The sequence below is a fragment of the Gallinula chloropus genome (genome assembly GCF_964237585.1).
Source record: "Gallinula chloropus genome assembly, chromosome: 1".
Classification (NCBI taxonomy): domain Eukaryota; kingdom Metazoa; phylum Chordata; class Aves; order Gruiformes; family Rallidae; genus Gallinula; species Gallinula chloropus.
Window position 1 is genome coordinate 86,671,255 of NC_140085.1, and position 18,224 is coordinate 86,689,478.

At 47.7% G+C, this 18,224-nt stretch overlaps 2 protein-coding genes across 2 annotated transcripts in view; one reads left to right on the top strand and one right to left on the bottom strand.

Annotated features, from left to right (window-relative positions):
* Positions 1-521: 521 nt before the first annotated feature.
* DUSP12 (dual specificity phosphatase 12) lies at positions 522-4,000 on the top strand (the record flags this gene model as incomplete). Its single annotated transcript, XM_084279056.1, has 6 exons — positions 522-805; positions 894-1,007; positions 1,097-1,215; positions 2,114-2,210; positions 2,735-2,921; positions 3,408-4,000. The coding sequence occupies 6 exons, from the start codon at positions 522-524 to the stop codon at positions 3,567-3,569; spliced, it is 963 nt and encodes a 320-aa protein (XP_084135182.1). The 3' UTR covers positions 3,570-4,000.
* Positions 4,001-5,332: 1,332 nt separating this feature from the next.
* The window catches only part of ATP6V1A (ATPase H+ transporting V1 subunit A), a 31,992-nt gene continuing 19,100 nt past the window's right edge, over positions 5,333-18,224 (bottom strand). Inside the window, exons 8-15 of the mRNA XM_084272842.1 lie at positions 17,101-17,209; positions 16,170-16,292; positions 15,967-16,081; positions 14,807-14,870; positions 12,732-12,935; positions 10,833-10,927; positions 9,463-9,634; positions 5,333-7,542 (exon numbers count right to left, since the gene is read on the bottom strand). Coding sequence (XP_084128968.1) covers positions 7,450-7,542; positions 9,463-9,634; positions 10,833-10,927; positions 12,732-12,935; positions 14,807-14,870; positions 15,967-16,081; positions 16,170-16,292; positions 17,101-17,209 — 975 coding nt within the window. The 3' untranslated portion in view covers positions 5,333-7,449. The remainder of the gene's footprint in view (positions 7,543-9,462; positions 9,635-10,832; positions 10,928-12,731; positions 12,936-14,806; positions 14,871-15,966; positions 16,082-16,169; positions 16,293-17,100; positions 17,210-18,224) is intronic.

An 18,224-nucleotide genomic window follows, 5' to 3' on the forward strand; every position in this document is an offset into this window, starting at 1 on the left:
TTAACACGGGTTTGTTTGCCGGGCGGCGTCTGTAAGGAGGAGGGGCAAGGCGCGGGGGAGACCCCTCGATTTTAATAAGGGCAAGGGGAGGCAGACGCCCGTGGGTGCCGGGAGAACTGCAGCGGCGTTCTCAGATGTGAGTGGGCTGTGACGGAAATTATTCCTAAGCGACTGTTGTGGAGGGAAGAAAAAGCAGCGCCCTGGCGACAGCAAGCCCGTCACTCAGCATCGTTCCCCGTGCCTGCCAAGGCTGGTTCCAGCGCGGCCCTGCCCAGCGCCACGGCTGCAGCGCGGCCCCCTCCCTGCGCCCTCCCCAGGCGGATCCCGGCTGGCCCCTGCCGGCGGGACCGGGGCCGGGGCCGCGCCCGTGCCCGCGGGGGGCCGGGGAGGCCGGGCCCAGCGCGTCAGCGCCGGGCGACGACGCGGCTCCCGCCGTCTCCATGGCAACACGCCCCCCGCCGCCAGGCCCTCGGCGCCATGTTGGGGGCGGTGCCCCGCTCAGTCGCGGCGGGTCCGTCGCCATGTCGGTGGCTTCGGGCTGTCGGGGCGGCGGGATGGTGTTGGTGGTGCCGGGGCTCTATGTGGGCGGCGCGGAGTCGTGCTCGTCCCCGGAGTCGCTGGCGGCGGCGGGGGTGGTGGCGGTGCTGACAGTGGACGCGGAGGAGCCGCCGGCGGTGCCGGGGGTGCGGGCCCTGCACGTCCGGGCGCGGGACGAGCCCGGCGCCGACCTGCTGAGCCGCCTGGACGACTGCGCCGCCTTCATCGACGCGGCCCGGGCGGGCGGCGGGGCGGCCCTCGTCCGCTGGTGAGGGCCGGGGCGGCGGGGGCGACGAGGGGCCGGGGTGCTCGGGCGGCGCACCTCACGGCCCAACCGTCTTGTCCTTCCCTTGCAGCCATGCCGGGGTGAGCCGCAGCGTGGCCGTGGTGACCGCCTACCTCATGAAGACACAGGGACTCCCCTGGGAGGAGGCCTACGCCGCCGTCAGGGCCGCCAAACCCGATGCCGAGTGGGTCCCCGTCCCCCTTAAGCCCCCCTCCGCCCCCGCCCGCGGGACGCCCCCTCACCCCGCTCTCCTCTCGCCCACCTCCCCCGCAGGGTGAACCCGGGTTTCCAGGGGCAGCTGAAGCTCTACGAGGCCATGGGCTGCGCCGTGGACAGCAGCAGCGCCCTCTACAAGCGGTACCGGCTGCAGATGCTCACGGAGAGGTACCCCGGTGAGTGGCGGGACCGGCGGCGGGGCGGCCGGGCTGCGGTCGGTGCTTAGAGTCAGGCCTGGGGCAGTCTCCTGGGGAGGGTGGGACCAGCCTGGCCAGAAATTAGCGCAGAAGACGCTGAAAGTAGTGGGGGCCCGAGTTGCTCAGGCGAGCATTCAGATCAGATGGTTCTAGAGCATTGTAGCTCATCGGTGGGGAAAAGAAAAATGGTTCTGAGAAATAAGATCTATAAGGAGCTGTCATCTTTAGCAAAATGCAGAAATGGTAGAAGTCAATTTGGTATGGTTCCTGGTTTATAGGTACCTGGCTAGGCAAACCTATCCTCTAAAAGGAATTCAATGAAACAAACAAAGGCGCTACATGCAAAACTGAAATGAAAGTTGAAATCAAGGTATGGAGTTAACTTTCATACCTTAATTTGCAGAAGGGTGACTGTAGTAGATATGTGTGCATATCTGAAGTTTTATAATAATAACCCATCACTGTTTTGCAGGGCCTCAGTGTTGCATATTCAGCGTGATGGTGCTCTCTCCCTTTATGTGCCATTCTCCTTAGCAGCTCCCATTTGTAAGCTGACTTCGTGTACATGCACTAAAAGATTGGCAGACCTGTTCTAACTCCTCCTCTGCCTTTCTGTTTAAGTAAGAGCATAAAGCAAAACGCGGCTGTTTTACCATGGCCCCGTTCCTTGCATTAAGGGAATCCAAATCTTAGGGGTGGGGTGAGGCTCTTTCATTTTCAGCTTATACAGTGAAACTGGTGAGTGGACAAAGGAATGTGAAGAAGGTGGCTTCTGCATGCTGTGACTGGGGCGGAGACACGGTGTTGTCTTGTCCAGTGGAAATCCAGCATTTGCTGCATTGATCTGATTCACAGCTTCATACTGATCCCTCTGCAGAACTTCAGGACTTGCCTCGAGAAGTCTTTGCTGTCGATCCAACCAATATAAGTCAAACTCAGAGCGCGGAGGTTCTCTACAAGTGCAGGAAATGCAGGTACTGAAACTTTTCTATTTCTCCATAAAATGTCGTTTTGAAATCGACTCAAGAGAAAAACAGCCTGTGTAAATCAATGGGCGTGTCATTATTGCCAGGACAGGGATAAACTCCTGCCTAAGTTTCCATACAGTGTACACTATAAAAAAATTAGGTGTTATCTTATGAAATACAACTTCTTTGTTCCTTGAAGTTGTGCAGCACTTGTGCAGCCTAACCTAGTTGCACTTTGCTCTGTGAAGCTGCTTGCTGTGAAACTATTTGGCTTTGACAATCAGTTTCTCCAGAAGAAACTTGTTGTCGATTCTGGGGGCTACTGCGTTTTTAACTGCCTCTTGTGGCTTGCTTAACGTGAAGCTGAATAGTCCTGCCGTTTCCTTGGTGTAGGTTTCGTCTGGCACATGAGTGTAGCGAGTTCTGAAGTTTCAGTTGGCAGAAGTGGTTTAAAAATAGATCTACGTACGAGCATACCTGGTTTTCCCTGGAGGGGAGTGGTAAATCCCACTGAACTCCTTTCCCGGCAGGCGCGCTCTGTTCCGTAGCTCCAGCATCCTGTCCCACACGGAAGGGAGCGGACCGGCAGCCTTCGCCCACAAGAGGATAACGGACTCTGCTCAGCTGGCTGGCGACGGCCGGGAGAAGTGCACCTCGTACTTCACCGAGCCTGTGCAGTGGATGGAGCCTTCGCTGCTGGGAGTGATGGAAGGACAGGTGAAGGGGAACATGAGCTTTAGGTTTTGGATTTATTTTTTTTTTCTCCTGTGTGGATTTTGCAGCTTATGAACAGACTCTTAAACACTAAATATCCTTTTATAAGGAGACAAGCTGGTGAACTTCTTGGAGAGAGCACAGGCCAGGGTGTTGGATGGGGTTAATCTGCTGTTTGTTTTAAGAATGAGAAAGAGTCTGTGTGACTTACAAAACCTGTTGTGGTCTCAGGCTGATCAAGGCTTTCTGGTGTGAGGAAAAAACCACAGCAGGTCCAAGCAGTGCCTGCTTACCCCTCAGGGTACAACAGACACCAGACATGGCAATTTGGCTGTTGTTGCTGGTTTTTCAGCCCCTTCTGTGAAGTGTTAGACAGGAAGGAGCTGGCTCAGCACAGGCTGCCATAATGTGATGTACTGTAGAGGTATGTTTTGAATAGGGCTACGTTTGCCTGCGCCTCAGAATGGACCATGTGCCTTTTTCTTGCAGCTGCTGTGTCCCAAATGTGCATCCAAGCTGGGCTCCTTCAGCTGGCGGGGTGAGCAGTGTTCCTGTGGCCGCTGGGTGACACCTGCCTTCCAGATCCACAAAAGTCGAGTGGATGAAGTGAGGACGCTGAACGTTGGTAACTTCCAGGCTGCCAAAACGTGAACTCATCCCTTCCCCTCAATGGATTTCCTAACATCCAGAGAGAACTGCTGGCTAGTCTGCGGTTCTGAGGGGTGAGCTTGTGACGCTCGCCCCTTTGGAATGCAGTGAAATTACCGGAGCATTTGCCCTATTTGAGCTTTCTGTATCTTTAATATATAAAGCAGCAACTACTTCCTTAAAAAGAGGTGTTACAGAGTGGCCAAGTAAGTACAAAAAGCCTGAACGTGAGGGGCTTTGTATCTCTTGCTATGTACAGATGATCTCAACTCCTTATTTAAAAAGATTGCTGACAAGTTATGGCCAGCAGTGCTGCTTGTGTCCCGATCCAGAAGTTCAGATCAGTTTGTTTGAAACACGCAGCTCAGATTTTAGGAGGTATATTCTATAACATAAGGTATCTGAGAGGCAAATATTTCAAGGCTTGGCAAAGTGACGTGAAACGGTACAATTAAAATCATTGCATGGCAGCTGCTAGTGATGAAAACCAAGTTCACACTTAAATTACAATAAAAGTAGTCCTAAAAATCTCTACCCTGAGAATATTTGCTACACTGACTCTTCATAGAATTGGTTCAGTTGGAAAGAACTTAAAGAACTTCCACTCCCCTGGCTATGGGCAGGGACACCCTCCACTATGCCAAGGTTGCCTAAAGCCCCATCCAACCTGGCCTTGGACAGTGCGGGGGAGGGGGCAGCCACAGCTTTTCTTGGCAGCCTGTGCCAGGGCCTCACCACCCTCACAGGGAAGGATTTCTTCCTAAGGTCTAGTCTGAATCTACCTTCTTTCAGTTTAAACCCATTGCCCCTTGTCCTACCACCACGCTCCCTGACAAAATGTCCCTCTCCAGCTTCCCTGTAGGCCCTTTTAGGTAGTTGAAAGCTGCAGCAAGATCTCACTTCTTTTTGAGGCTGAATAAGCCCTGCCCTCTGAGCCTGTCTTCACAGGAGAGGTGCTCCAGCTCTGACCATCTTTGTGGCCCTCCTCTGGACTCCCTCAACCAGCTCCATGTCTGTCTTGTACTGCGGACCCTAGAGCTGGACGCAGCACTCCAGGTGATGTCTTGCCAGAGCAGAGGGACAGAATCACCTCCCTTGGCCTGCTGGTCACACAGTTTGTGATGGATTGAGTTGGCTTTCTGGGCTGCAAGCACACATTACCAGCTCACGTTGAGCTCCTCATCCACCATCTCACTTCCTTCTCAGGGCTGCTCTCAATCAATTCTCTGCCCAACATATGGTTGTGCTTGGGAATGTGCTGACCCATGTGCAGGACCTTGCACTTTGCCTTCTTGAACTCCACGCAGTTCATGCAGGCCCACCTCTGAAGGCTGTCATGGTCCCTCTGGCTGGCAATCCCTGGTGCTCCAGCAACACAGTTTGGTGGTGTCCACAAACATGCTGGGGGTGCAGTTGATACCCCTGTCCATGTTGCCGTCAAAGATTTTAAGCAGCACCAATCCCAACGCTGACAACCGTGGAATACCACGTGTCATTGCTCTCCACTTAAATGTGCACTATCCCATTCCTTATACACCAGGCAGTCCATCTATCAAATCCATGCCTCTCCAAACTGCAGAGGATGCTGTGCGTGTGCCAGGTCAAATGCTTTGCACAAGCCCATTCAGGTAATAACTGAGGAGATGACACAAGCTGTACTGGAATGGGAGAACTGAGGTAAAAGTCTGCCCCATTGCTGCTTACAAATGGAGTGAGATTTTAAGGAAGCACTGTATCTTTGCACCAGAGAACAGGACAGACAGACCTACTTTAAACCCATTTTATTCTCATTGACTTCAACTTTTTTTTTTAAATTTTCTTTTACACAATTTCCAGCAACATACATTATGAAATATACAAGATAAAGTAGGTGGTGGGGTTCTGCCCATCTTGTAATTCCTCCCACAGCTGTGGAGGGAAGACTTGAAGGACACAGTGAACATCAGAATCTCAACACTGAAAACAGACACAAAACAAAAAGACAAAAATATATATGAAACTGTTTGAACTGGTCACACTTCAGGGCCAGGTACAGCACAATAAATATTAGAACTGCATTATCTTAGACATCTTCTGTAAAGTTTATAACATCCTCTATTTAAAGAGATAAGAACATCTGGTTTCTAGCATGAAATGCTACATAGTACAGTGGTGAAGGGTACGAACAATGAGGAATCCAGCAAGGGCTTGGATGGTGACTACTCATTCACACGTGCTCATTGGTAAAACAAGCAGCATACACCAGAACTTGAGAGAGCTGTAAACTTAACCATCACTACGAGAACATCAGCTGGAGGAGCAGCTTCTTTCGGGAGAGCCACAAATAGTCAATCCCTTTAAGTTTCTCCCTGACAGACAGCAAGTTGATACCATAGTAGGTGGCAGCGTTTGGTCCATAGCACAAGATCCCTTTGCATCACTACTGCTAGAGGCTGGCAGCTGGTGGAAAGACACAAGCACAGTTACACAGCTTAGGTAGCCATGCTGCTGCCACAGTGTCACTACAATGGCTACTGTTTCATCACCGCTGGGCACCAGTGCTGCAAAAAGAGACAGCCCTGGGTGCCACCTGCCACGAGCGAGAGGGAGAGACTGGAGAGGACGCCAGCACTTTCCCTCTCTCCCTCTGCAGTGCTGGGCTCTGGGGCTTTGACAGAAAGGCTGCTCCGTGCGCATCTCATGCTGGTTTTGCCAATACACAAGCCCAAGAGACAGCAGTTTCAGCTGCTTGACAAGAGTGCTTCCAGAGGACAAGACCAGAGCCACTGGTTTCTCTTGCATTGTAATCAAGGAGGCAGGATTAAAGATGCTGTACTCATCAGCCTCCCCCCTGCTCATCCCCCACCCCCACAAGTGTAGCATCATACATTCCTCTTATGTGAGAGCTGGGGACCTTCTGTGCTGCCGCCAACCAGGCCACGTGCGCACAGGGGGGGAGGAAGGTCAAGCACAGGCTTTCCTTTCCTTAGCGTGACCCAGGCATCGCACTGGCAGGCAGAGCACCACCGAGGAAGGACGGTCTTCCTGGTCCATACACGTAGCATCACTGTAACAGCGATGTCACAGCAGCAGTTGTCACAAGCTCCACAAACTAAAGCAGCCGAGCATCATGGAATTTTATGGGGTGAGTGGGAGGCAAAGAAGGTAAAGCTGCTGGAAGCTGAGCACCTATGGCTTTGATTTTAGCTGATGCCAAGTCCAACAGTCCCATCTGTATTAAGTAGGAAAATAAAATTCTGTTTCTCCAGTGTACAAAAGCATACTGGCTGCTTGTACATGCTCATCTTCTAGTTATCCCCTTCTTGGGGAGATCCAGAACTACCACCTTTCTATACCAACAAACTCAGCTGAGGGTTGCGGAAGGGAGAGTAGTGAAGAATTTTTGGTTGTATCAACATGTCATCAGAATATGGTCAAACATCCTGTTTGAGAACAGGGAGTTCTACGCGTGATAGTCACTTAGCTGAGTGCCAGATCTAAATGCCCTTATCACTGCCAGCTCAGAACGTACCATGTGACTGCATTAAGGTCTGCACCTTCTCTGCCAGTACAGCTCAACTGGTTACACCTCCAGGTGAAAGACAGGTTACCAAGAGAGCTGGGAGAGGCAAGGTGACATTCTTCCCACCCTAGAAGTGTACAACAGCATTTCCTCACTCAGCCAGGCCCATTCACACGCCACGCACCATTTCAGACACACAAAGCAATGCCAAACACAAACTAAGAGGAATGTTTTTTTAAGGACACTCTCAGAGTATGAACAGGGAAACATGGGGCTATTTATCAACTCAAGTACTGTTGCATCATTCTTGTAAGGTAGGGAAGCAGAGGAGTTGAGATGAGGAATTGAGAGGACAAACTGGAGTGGTCACAAAGGTTGAGTCTAGTCTTCCAGACTGCGAAATGCATTCTGCATATCCTCAAAGAGCTGAGCATAGTCCGCCTTGATTTTTGTTTCACCATCTTTGACCGGGTCCTGAAAGATAACACAGCAGATGAGCCCCAGGCCCTTCAGACAGCCCTGCTTTGCCAGTGCTGTAATTTTTTGACCTCAGGGTTAGCACTTGCTAACTGCAGAGCAGGCATCATAGCTCCATCCCCACTTCCTATCTGTCTTGCCAAGAGCCACAAGGTTTAACTCTCATCCTCCTTCCACATCCAGGAGCAGGGAGAACGGATACTGGACAGAGAAGTTGTGTGCATGTGTGTCGTGTCCCATGTGTGGTGTTCTCCCACCCTCCCTCGTGAGCAGTGGTTACTTTATTGAAAAGCAACTGATGTGGAGAGGATTCAGTAATACTGAGGGTCTTAGTTAATGTTGTGTGAAGCCAGAGCTGCAGCAATTAATACCAACTCCCATCCCCACATCAAATGGAGTAGGGATCTTTGACTCAGAAATGCTCTGCTGTACTTCTTGGGGTGCAACTCCAATAAATGCAAGAGTTACTCTGCCATCACTCAGAGGTTTTTCATTCCAATTAAAATTATAACAAGCTCAAGGACATCTTTGCACAGCTTCATTTTCTCAGAATACTTTTCATAGAAGACAAGAGAAAAAAACAAACAAAAAAGTAACAACCAGCTTTGCTGTGAAACTGCAAGGCATTCCCTGCAAGCAGCATGAACTGCCAGGCTGTGAAATCTGTTTTGCATCTTACCCATTCCCCTTGGCACCATGTTCCTCTGGATCACTGTGGCTCTGGGGAAACACAGAGCCCCCAACACATGTGGATGCACTACTACTATGTTGTCTCTCCAAAGTACGCAGACCGCAGGGTGCAGGACATGCAAATTCTCATGCCTTTTAGACTGTTACCCAGGAAACAAGATTTTCCTTTCATAACTATTACTTTATTAGAGGGCTGGCTCCGCTTCACATCCCTCTGCACTACCCTTCTCAGCCGTGCTGCCCACTGCTGCGCTGTATGCCAGATGTCTTCTGGTGGCTAGGGTCTGTAAGAAGTGTGCTACTTCCCTCATCTCTACATAACCAGCTCTCAAAGACACTCATGTCCCCAAGTCTCCTCATGTTCGCGATGCTTTGAGAATATAAACGAGGGATCTGCTTGCTGCAGAAACAAGCCAGTATCCTGCAGTAGCAGAATACCCTGGCACACCAGAACTCAACTTTAGGTGTAATTTCATCTTACGGTTCTTGTTCTTGAAAAATTTGCAGTATTGGCTTATAAAAGTTGCAACAGAACAAGCATACTTGAGAGAATGTTCCTTAGCTACTTTAACGATCAGCCAACACCACACATTACTATCCTAGCAGTAATTGCTAGGCTAGCATACTTCAGATGAGCTTTAGGAAAGCTGTACCCTAAAAGTTGGCTACTGAAGTTACTCAGAGTAGGTGCTCCAAGCCACTTGTTTTCCCTTTAGCTCATGTTGAAGTTACTCCTCCCTCCCCCTCCAACTTACCTGCTCTAGGTCCTAATGCCAACCACAGAGGACATCCCACATTACCGCAGAAGACTCATTTCTTTCCTTAACTTCTATTTAAATACCTTCATCAACTTTTCTATTGGTTTTTAGCACATTGCTGAATCTAAACTTAGGGCTCCTTTTATCTGCTAAAATAGTCTCCTTAGAATGCATTATAACTTTTTTTTTTTAAACAGAATTTTCTTACAAAAATACCAAAGCAAACAAATCCCAAACGTAAGAGATTACTGAAGGTGGAGCTCCCAAGGCTCTGCAGCCAGGTTCACCCAACTAGATTTCTGTACTGACCACTCCTGTGCTCAAAATAAAACCAGCTCTTCAGACTATTCAAAATCAGTTATAAAAAGTCTCTGTTCATAGACCTTTATCTAAGGCAATTGATGGCCACCTCTGAGTAACAGCCTTCCAGCCTCACTGTCAGCTCACAAAAAGCTCCTTGGAAGCATACCTTGAATTTCATGGAGGTAAGTCTGTAGAGGATTTCGCTCATGTTCTCTCGGATGATGGCCCACGTGATCTTGTTGTCGCTCTGGGCCGTGGTTTCTACGGCGCGGCGTGCCATGTCGTAGAACGCTATCATGTTGGAGAGCATCCCCACCGTCTTATAGAAAGGGCAGAACCTGAGGGAACAGAAGAGGATCTCTCTGGCATTTTGGAAGAGATAAGCCTTTGCTCCTGACAATCACCACAACTCTGAATGCTCACTGGAAAGAGTACCTGCTTTACTCTGAGTATTTCTGACACATGCTGCCAAAGGAGAGAGACTGCCTCTAACAGGTCCCACAATTTTAAATAGGTGAATTATAGGTTAAGACAATCCTCCTGAAGTGAGGTTTCTGAATCACCACCAAAGCTCTGGGCAAAACATGAGAGAACAGGAACCACTGCTGTACAAGTCTCACATTTCAATCTGTGCCAGATCGACAAAGGGAAATTAATGACAAAGGGAAAACACCAAGAGCAGCCAACAGAATTCCTCCTTCCTGTTTTGTCCATCATGGGAGCAGCCTGGGATGACCTGACAGCTCTGCAAGTTCCTTTGCTCACAGCAAAGGGAGCATTACCATGACAAAGCCACTCTACACACAAAAAGCTTCACTGTTAACTGGAGGATAAATGCCAGGGAAGGTACCTCATTATTATTTATGCATGATATTATTCTACATTCTGTGCTTTCCTACTGCCTACAATCACACCTGACCTTGTAACCTCACCAAGGGCACACCATTACAGAATGATGTATGCCTAAGCTTCTGGTGGTGAAGTATTTCAAGACCACCTGATCTATCTGGGCTGGGAAGGAGGGCAAAGTACAAAAGGCCCTTGTCAGGCTGATAAACACAAAGATAGCATGGAAAGTAGCAAAGCAGACAGGTATAAGAAGCACTGCACTACGGAAAAGATCCAGAAAGGTATTTTTTTTTCTGGATCCAATGTACTTAAGAATTAAGAAACAGTAACTCAAAGCAGACTCTTGCAGTCCCCAACACATTGCTAGAATAAGCAGGAAGACTTTGGACCACAATACAGTGGTCCTCTCCTTCTCAGGAGGACAAGTGGACATGCTACTGCAGAAATAGTGACTGAGCAATAGATGGGGGCCTAAGAAACTCACAGGGTGTAACTGTGTTTGGAAGAGGTCTGCACACCTTAGGCAAGACAATGTGAATACAGAGTCTGATGGCCTGCCTAAGCACAGTTCTTCCAGTTGTTCATGGTGAGTAAAATTAACTTCTGCACTGATGGGTTTCCAGGTAAAACAGCTTTGTCAATCCAGACTACACAGAACCAAAAGGGCAGTGGCGAGTCAGATCTTACCTGTCATAAGGTGTATAACCATTCTGTTGCAAGAAGTCATCTTTTATCAGCTTAGCAACCTCCAAGGTAATTTTATCTGTTTCTGCCAAGGATGCCTAGAAAGGTAGGGTACACTGTTAGTTTAGTACTCAAGTCCACCATAACACTGTGTGCCCTGGCCAACAACTGTTAGCTCTGAGTACCTGTTTCCTTCCCACCCTCTTAAGATGGCTTCCAGCAGAATTCTGTCTTTTGGGTATGTCCCACTACCTGCTATAGAGCAGCCAATTTAATCCATAGCCAAATTAAGATGGTCCAAACAGTCAGTAAGTCTCCTTTACGTTCAGCTGATGATAAACAATGGAAAGGAAACTCTTTAAAAACATGTGGCTCTGCTGTGAGGCACACTGAACCATTGCCTTCCTACATAAAGGGGTAAACTCATTTTTATCTTCCTCAACCCTCATGTCCATGGAAGAATGACTAGACATCAGCATGGCAGATCAATCTTAAGGATTTGCTACTAGCCTCCACAGCTACCCATGGGCCTTCCCTGTCTGGCATTCCAGAAAGGTAAAGGAGTTGGTGGCAATGCAGTCATACTATACAGGACAGCTACAAACAACCCTGGTGCACGCTGCTGTTGTTGGCACCACAGTTCTACCTTTGTTGTCCTTTTGCTAAAGGGGGCAGACTGAGTTTTAGGTACTCCCACTTGCTTTCTAGACAGGAAGTTTGTTTGGACCTTCTCTCAAGGACACAAACTGCATTCAACCCAACTCATTGGTTTTCCACAATTCCCCTTTTCTAAAGGTTTGCTGAACTTGCTAGCCAAGCCCAGACTGAAAGAAACTTAACACCTCTGAGAACAAGTTCACAACTGGGTTACCAAAATCCCTTCCACACTATGGAACCAAGTCTACCCTGCTCTGTAAAGTAGTCTTTTAGAACATTCTTGCAAAGACAAACCTGCAGAGGACCCTTTTCTTTGAAGGCATATCTAGAGGAGAGCTCTGCTAGGCAAGATGTGGTTGGTGAAAGGCCCCATCTCAGCTAAGCTAGGACACCAGTGAATAGGCAGAGCACCAGGACCAAACTTTCTCCAAATAGCTGTAGTTAGTATATGTCAACACACACCACCACCAGGTAAATTAGCACAGCTCATCTGAACACCACGGGATTAAGTTACTCTCCATTATGTGCTAGGCACCTGTCAGCCACCATATCTGCTAAGCTGAAACATGGGTCCCTTTTCAGAGCTCCCTGGGGAAATTTTCCTGTCCAGGTTCAGCCTTCTCTCCGAAACAGTGCAGTGAATGAAGGTAGGAAATGAGAGAATGCTTGTCAAACGAGCTGTGTGCCATTCACAGAGCTCCACAGAAAAACTGGGCAATCCTAAATCCTTAGGAAAAGCAGACATAATTCCTGTTTCTACCAGACAGCCTGTAAATGCAACAATTCTGTTCTGCAGCTGGCAGCACCATTTCTAATAACCTGTAACCCTTCAGGTCACTTCAACAGCAAAGATCAATTTGCATCATTTCCCTTACAAAGATTACACCTAAAGGAATCCTACTGTAAGCTGCAGCAAAGGGCATTTTCAGCAGGACTAGAACACCGAAGCAAGTGAAGTCTCTGAACTCCAGCACTAGATGCCTGGCAATCTAGTTTGCATGAGAACAGTAGCATCAAGCCAGGGTTGGAAAATACTAAAAATGTGTTTGCTATTAGAAGTTAATCAACATGTAAGAAAGTTGGAGTACAGCAGAGTTGGGTGCAGGAGAGTCTGATGTCTCCCAGTGACCATTTGCCTTTTTTACATGTTTTTTGCACAATGCAGCACCTGTCGAGTCTGTTCTATGGCACCAGCAGTGAGGAAATGGAAGATGACACCCTGCTTCCTCACAGCTGGTCACTCACCTTCCCCACAAGCTGCACAATCTCTGCAAGGTCCTCTTCCTCCTGTAGGATCTCTTTGGCCTTTGTCCTTAGAGGGACAAACTCTGTGAAATGCTTATCGTAGTACTCATCCAGAGCACGCGTGTATTTGCTGTAGCTGATCAGCCAGTTGACAGAGGGGAAGTGCTTGCGCTGTGCCAGCTTCTTATCCAGACCCCAGAAAACCTGTCAGAAGCCAGAAAGGTCCATCACTGTTCCAAATCAAATCCAAACCAAAATAATTGAAGGCAATTAAAAAAAACCCCACACCACCACCAATACTGAAAGCAAATCTGAAAGCAAATAGCATAAGGCAAAGGCCATCACAAACCAAAGCCTAGACAAGAAAGATAAACCCTGCCTGATGTTAACAATAGCAGTGACTTTCACAAATACATTTCTCAACAAGTGATGCAACCTAAGATGAGTTCAGATTTACTCAGCTTGAGACTCCTCATGAGGGAAAAGTCAGCTGAAGTCTAATTAAGTGTTGACCTAAGATATAATCATACAACTGTTTAGGTTGGAGAAGACCCTTAGGATCATGAAGTCCAACCCTTAACCTTGCACTGCCAAGTCCACCATTAAACCCTGTCCCTAAGCACCACATTGTGGGTTGGACCCGACGATGTCCCGAGGTCCCTTCCAACCCCTACAATTCTGTGATCTACATGTCTTTTAAACACCTCCAGGGATGGTGACAACCACTTCGTTGGGCAGCCTATTCCAGGGCTTGACAACCCGTTCAGTGAAGACAATTTTTCCCAATACTCAATCTAAACCTCCCCTGGTGCTATTTGAGGCCATTCCCTCTTGTCATATTGTTCGTTATTTGGGAGAAGAGACCCCCACACACCTGGCTACAACCTCCTTTCAAGTAGTTGTAGAGAGCAATAAAGTCTCCTCCATCAGAGTCCTTTTCTCCAGGCTGAACCACCCCATTTGCCTCAGCTGCTCCTCATAAAACCTGTGCTCCAGACCCTTTACCAGCTTTGTTGCCCTTCTTCAGACACACTCCAGCACCTCAATGTCTTTCTGATAGTGAGGGGCCCAAAACTGAACACGGCACTCAAGGTGCAGCCTCACCAGTGCCGAGCACAGGGTGATGATCACTTCCCTAGTCCTGCTGGCCACACTATTCCTGATACAGGCCAGGATGGTGTTGGCTTTCCTGGCCACACTGCTGGCTCATTCACCTGGCTGTTGACCAACACCCCCAGGTCCTTTCCACTGGGCAGCTTTCCAGCCACCCTTCCCCAAGCCTGTAGTGTTGCACAGGGTTGCTGTGACCCAAGCACAGGACCTGACACTTGGCCTTGTTGAACCTTCTACAGTTGGCCCATCAGATCAATCCAGTCCATCCAGACACCTCTGTAGACCCTTCCTACCCTCAAGTAGATCAACCACTCCTTTGTTGTCTGCAAACTGACTGAGGGTGCACTTGATCCTCTCATCCAGATCATTGATAAAGATATTACGGAGAACTGGCCCCAGCACTGAGCCCTGGGGAACACCACTTGTGACCAGCCACCACTCCATTCACCACAACCCTTTAGGCCCAGTCATCCAGACAGGTTTTTTACCAAGCAAAGCATACACCAGTCCAAGCCATGAGCAGCCAGTTTCTCTTAGGAGACTGATGTAATTCCTTTACCCAAAACAGGGCTACAACCAGTTGCAAGACATTCTTCTCCTAATCAGCTGCCCTAGGGATTATTCTGTGGTTTTACTGCACCCATTAAGAGCAGTTTACTGAGCTGAGAGTGGCCCTATTTGAAACACAGCTCAAAGGGCAGCAATTTGGAAGCATGGGGACATTCCTAAAAAGTCAGGAGTGGAAGGAATTACTACCTTCACTGTCTCTTCGAAAGGGATCTCAAACACATCAGTTCAGAGACCATCTCATAAAGTCACCTTTTGCAACGCTGGAACATCTTCCAGAGCACCCTACAAAGCTGCCTGTGTCAAAGCTCTCACACCCCAACCACCAGCACAAGTGCACTGAAGCACAATCGTTTCAGGTCTACCAAAGGCAACAGCAGCGTTGTGGGACGTACCTGAACAATGCCCAGAGTAGCAGATGTGACAGGATCAGAGAAGTCACCACCTGGGGGAGAGACACTGAGCAGGAAGAGATAAGGAGAAGTTATCAGAATTGCTTTCACAGATTTAACTGAAGTAGTGAACATATGACTGCACAGCTCTGATCAAAGAAACCTGAAAAATAACACAACTTTAAGTAACAGATTGCAAGCTTCTACTACAGGCAGCATTTGATGCATACCCACACAGGTGTAGTACCAAGCATAACCACAAAGTAGTTATAGGTATGACTGATTGACAGTAGGAAGGTATGATTTCAGCCCAATTTGGATTATCAAGCCTATCTCAACCAGAACAGATTGAGCAAGTGTGCTGCTAGGACACCACGAAAGATGGTGCAGTGATTATTTTACAGAAAACACTATCCCAATTTGGAATTAATGCAGATATTCACCTATACAATAACCACTAACTTCATTTGGGGCTGACACCATAACACATGCTTTCTCAGAAACTAAAATAAAAAAAAAAAATCTCCCAACCTCAAAAGCACAATGCATTTGTGTATGCATATTGTGGACAGAAGAACCAAGCAGAGCCAAGAATGGACTCTAGGTGTTCTTGCAGATGCCAGAGGTTCCCCTGACGGCACAGTGGGGAGAGGGGAAATTCACTTTGCCCACAGTATGATATACAAATCAATATAGCCTAGAACATCATGTGGGGACCAACAGCATGCTCTGCACAGCCCATTTCAGCCCGAGATATGCTGTAGCTCTATCAAAGCAAGGGAATCACTATTCATTATGCCCCCAAGCACACACACTGCTGCTCTAGCTGCATCTTCTTTCATGCTGAGTATTGTTTGACATACTTTTCAGTGACAGCTCTTAACAACATTCTTCCCTGAGCCATTTGCTCTGCGGCAAGTGACTGCGATTCCGCCCCTCACAGAACTACCTGTCCACATTCATTCTTTCTGCCCTCACACACAATCTCACAGCAGCTCTGGGTGAACAGAGATGAAATATCTACCTCCTCATTCACATAGTTTTAGTTCTGCAGCTGTACAGAGCAACCAGACCTTCTTTTTGTCTGAAAAACAGGTACTTTGATAGACAAAAGCAGAGGAAGAGCTGCAGCCAACACAAAGCAAGAGAAATGCAGCACTCACGCTCCGACAATGCTGACGCTGCCTTCCCTCTCAGGATTCCCCAGACACTTCACTCTGCCAGCCCGCTCGTAGAAAGAGGCCAGACGGGCACCAAGGTAGGCTGGGTAACCACTGTCTGCAAGCACCAAGACACAGAAATCCAGTCAAAGGCTCAGAGTTTAAAGGGTGCATTGACAGGACTGGACTGAGAAAAGGCTACTCACCAGCTGGCATTTCAGCCAGTCGCCCTGAAATCTCTCGGAGGGCCTCGGCCCATCGGGAGGTGGAGTCTGCCATCATACTGACATGGTAGCCCATGTCCCGGAAGTACTCGGACAGGGTGATTCCTAAAACAAAGAGAACAGCGTGCTGCAGGGTACAGTTCAGGCAGGAATTCTACACTTGTGTCTTGTCACTGCGGTGCAAAGAAGCCAAATGGTTTAAGCTTACATTTTGACAGAAATAGACACCAGAAGTTGATCTTTCCCCCCACCAGATCACGTCCTTGCTGTCTTTTTAAAAAATTTCTTCTTATCCTCCCCATTTTTGCTTATGAAGCACTAACTCATCTTACATTCCCATGTATTTCTTTAAAGAGGCACAGCAATATCACTGATGCTGCTCTCTGACTCACTGAAGCCATGAACCATGCCGCCTCTTACTGGGAAAGATCTCCTACCCTTTCCAACTGAATATAAGTGAGAAAAGGTCATATTTTATCTTAATTACCTGACAGCTTTTCATAAAAGAGAGTTAAGAAAAATCAAACCAACCTCTAAAAGGCTGCAAAGAAAAGAAGACCAGCCTGCCAACTTAGAGTACTATTCCTGCCCATTAAGTGCCTCTGTTTGTCAGCAAAATATCTATTCACAAACAGAAGCATACATAATTAACACACTGAGAAAAACTACATGAGAGCTGCTGCAGCAAGTTCACCTTGTAAGCAAAATTTATTCAATATTCAGGAACTGTAATTATATACAAGCAAGCCAAGTTCACTTAAGATACTAGGACTTCATGCAGGCAAGGCCCAGAAGAGTTGACTTCTGAAACTGCGCAGGTTTATTGGCACTGACCATCTCAGGAACTGAAAATACTGGAGCTTGATGGCTTGATCTACACACATGGCCTTTCCCAGCCTCCTAGAAATCTTACCAGTATAGATAGAGGCTTCTCTGGCAGCCACAGGCATGTTGGAGGTATTTGCTACCAGAGCTGTTCTCTTCATGATGCTTTCTACCTTGCCATCAACTTCCATTGTTAACTAAAAAGCAAGAAAAGAAGAAAAAAGGTAACTAGCAAGGGGCGCTTTTTGTTGTTTTTGTTTGTTTATTGCATTATTTGCCGTGTATCAGGATAGTCTCACAGCTCCTGTACCAAGAGCAGAGAGTCGATCTGAGATTTCAGGCTACATGCTGGTTTGTCTTCCAGACTGCACACAGCTTAACTCTAACGTACGTGTCTCAGCCCCATCTCATCATCTGCAACTGGCAATTCCCTGATAATTCCATTCAAATGAGTAATAACAAACCCACTGGGCCAAGAAGTACATTATCCTCTCTCAGCTTAATAGGCTGGAAGAGCCAAAAAAACCTTAACATCCTGTCATACAACCATCAGGAATCAGAAAGAGCTTCACCCCTACCCCACCGTCTACACCAATCCAAGTTCATTTTTGACAACTGGACATAAAACCACATACATAACCCCAGAGAAGCCACACAAGCACCTGAACAACAGAGTCCTGACATTTGTGCAGAACTCGATTTACAAATACCCTGGGATTCACCATTTCCATGGCCACCTCAGCTTGGTTTTCTCATCTTGTGATCAATCAATACACCCAAGCTTTTTACTACCCCTTATTTTTGACAGAAGAATTTCAACTTAACAGGCCAGACTATCTGGCTTCTTTTCCATATTTTACAGAGGCTGTGCCACAACCAAACCACTAACATATAACATCAGGTAGAAGGATTAGTAAACCTGTTGCACTTTGTTGTTTGGGTTTTATACAGGCATTTTCTCATTCCTTCAGAGGGTATCACAATGTCTAGCTTGGCAAATTAATGTCTGGTACCTGTTTGTATCAGCACCCTGCAAATATAGATTTGCAATGCATGGTTAAGTTAGAAAAGTTAGAGATGCTACCAGTGAGAGGTAAGGTGATTATAACTGTACTAAATACACACCCTGGCATTCATTTTTATTTTAAACAAATTAGAAGGCACACCCAAAAACTAGTCCAAACAGTTACTGAGGGGCCACTGAAATTATTC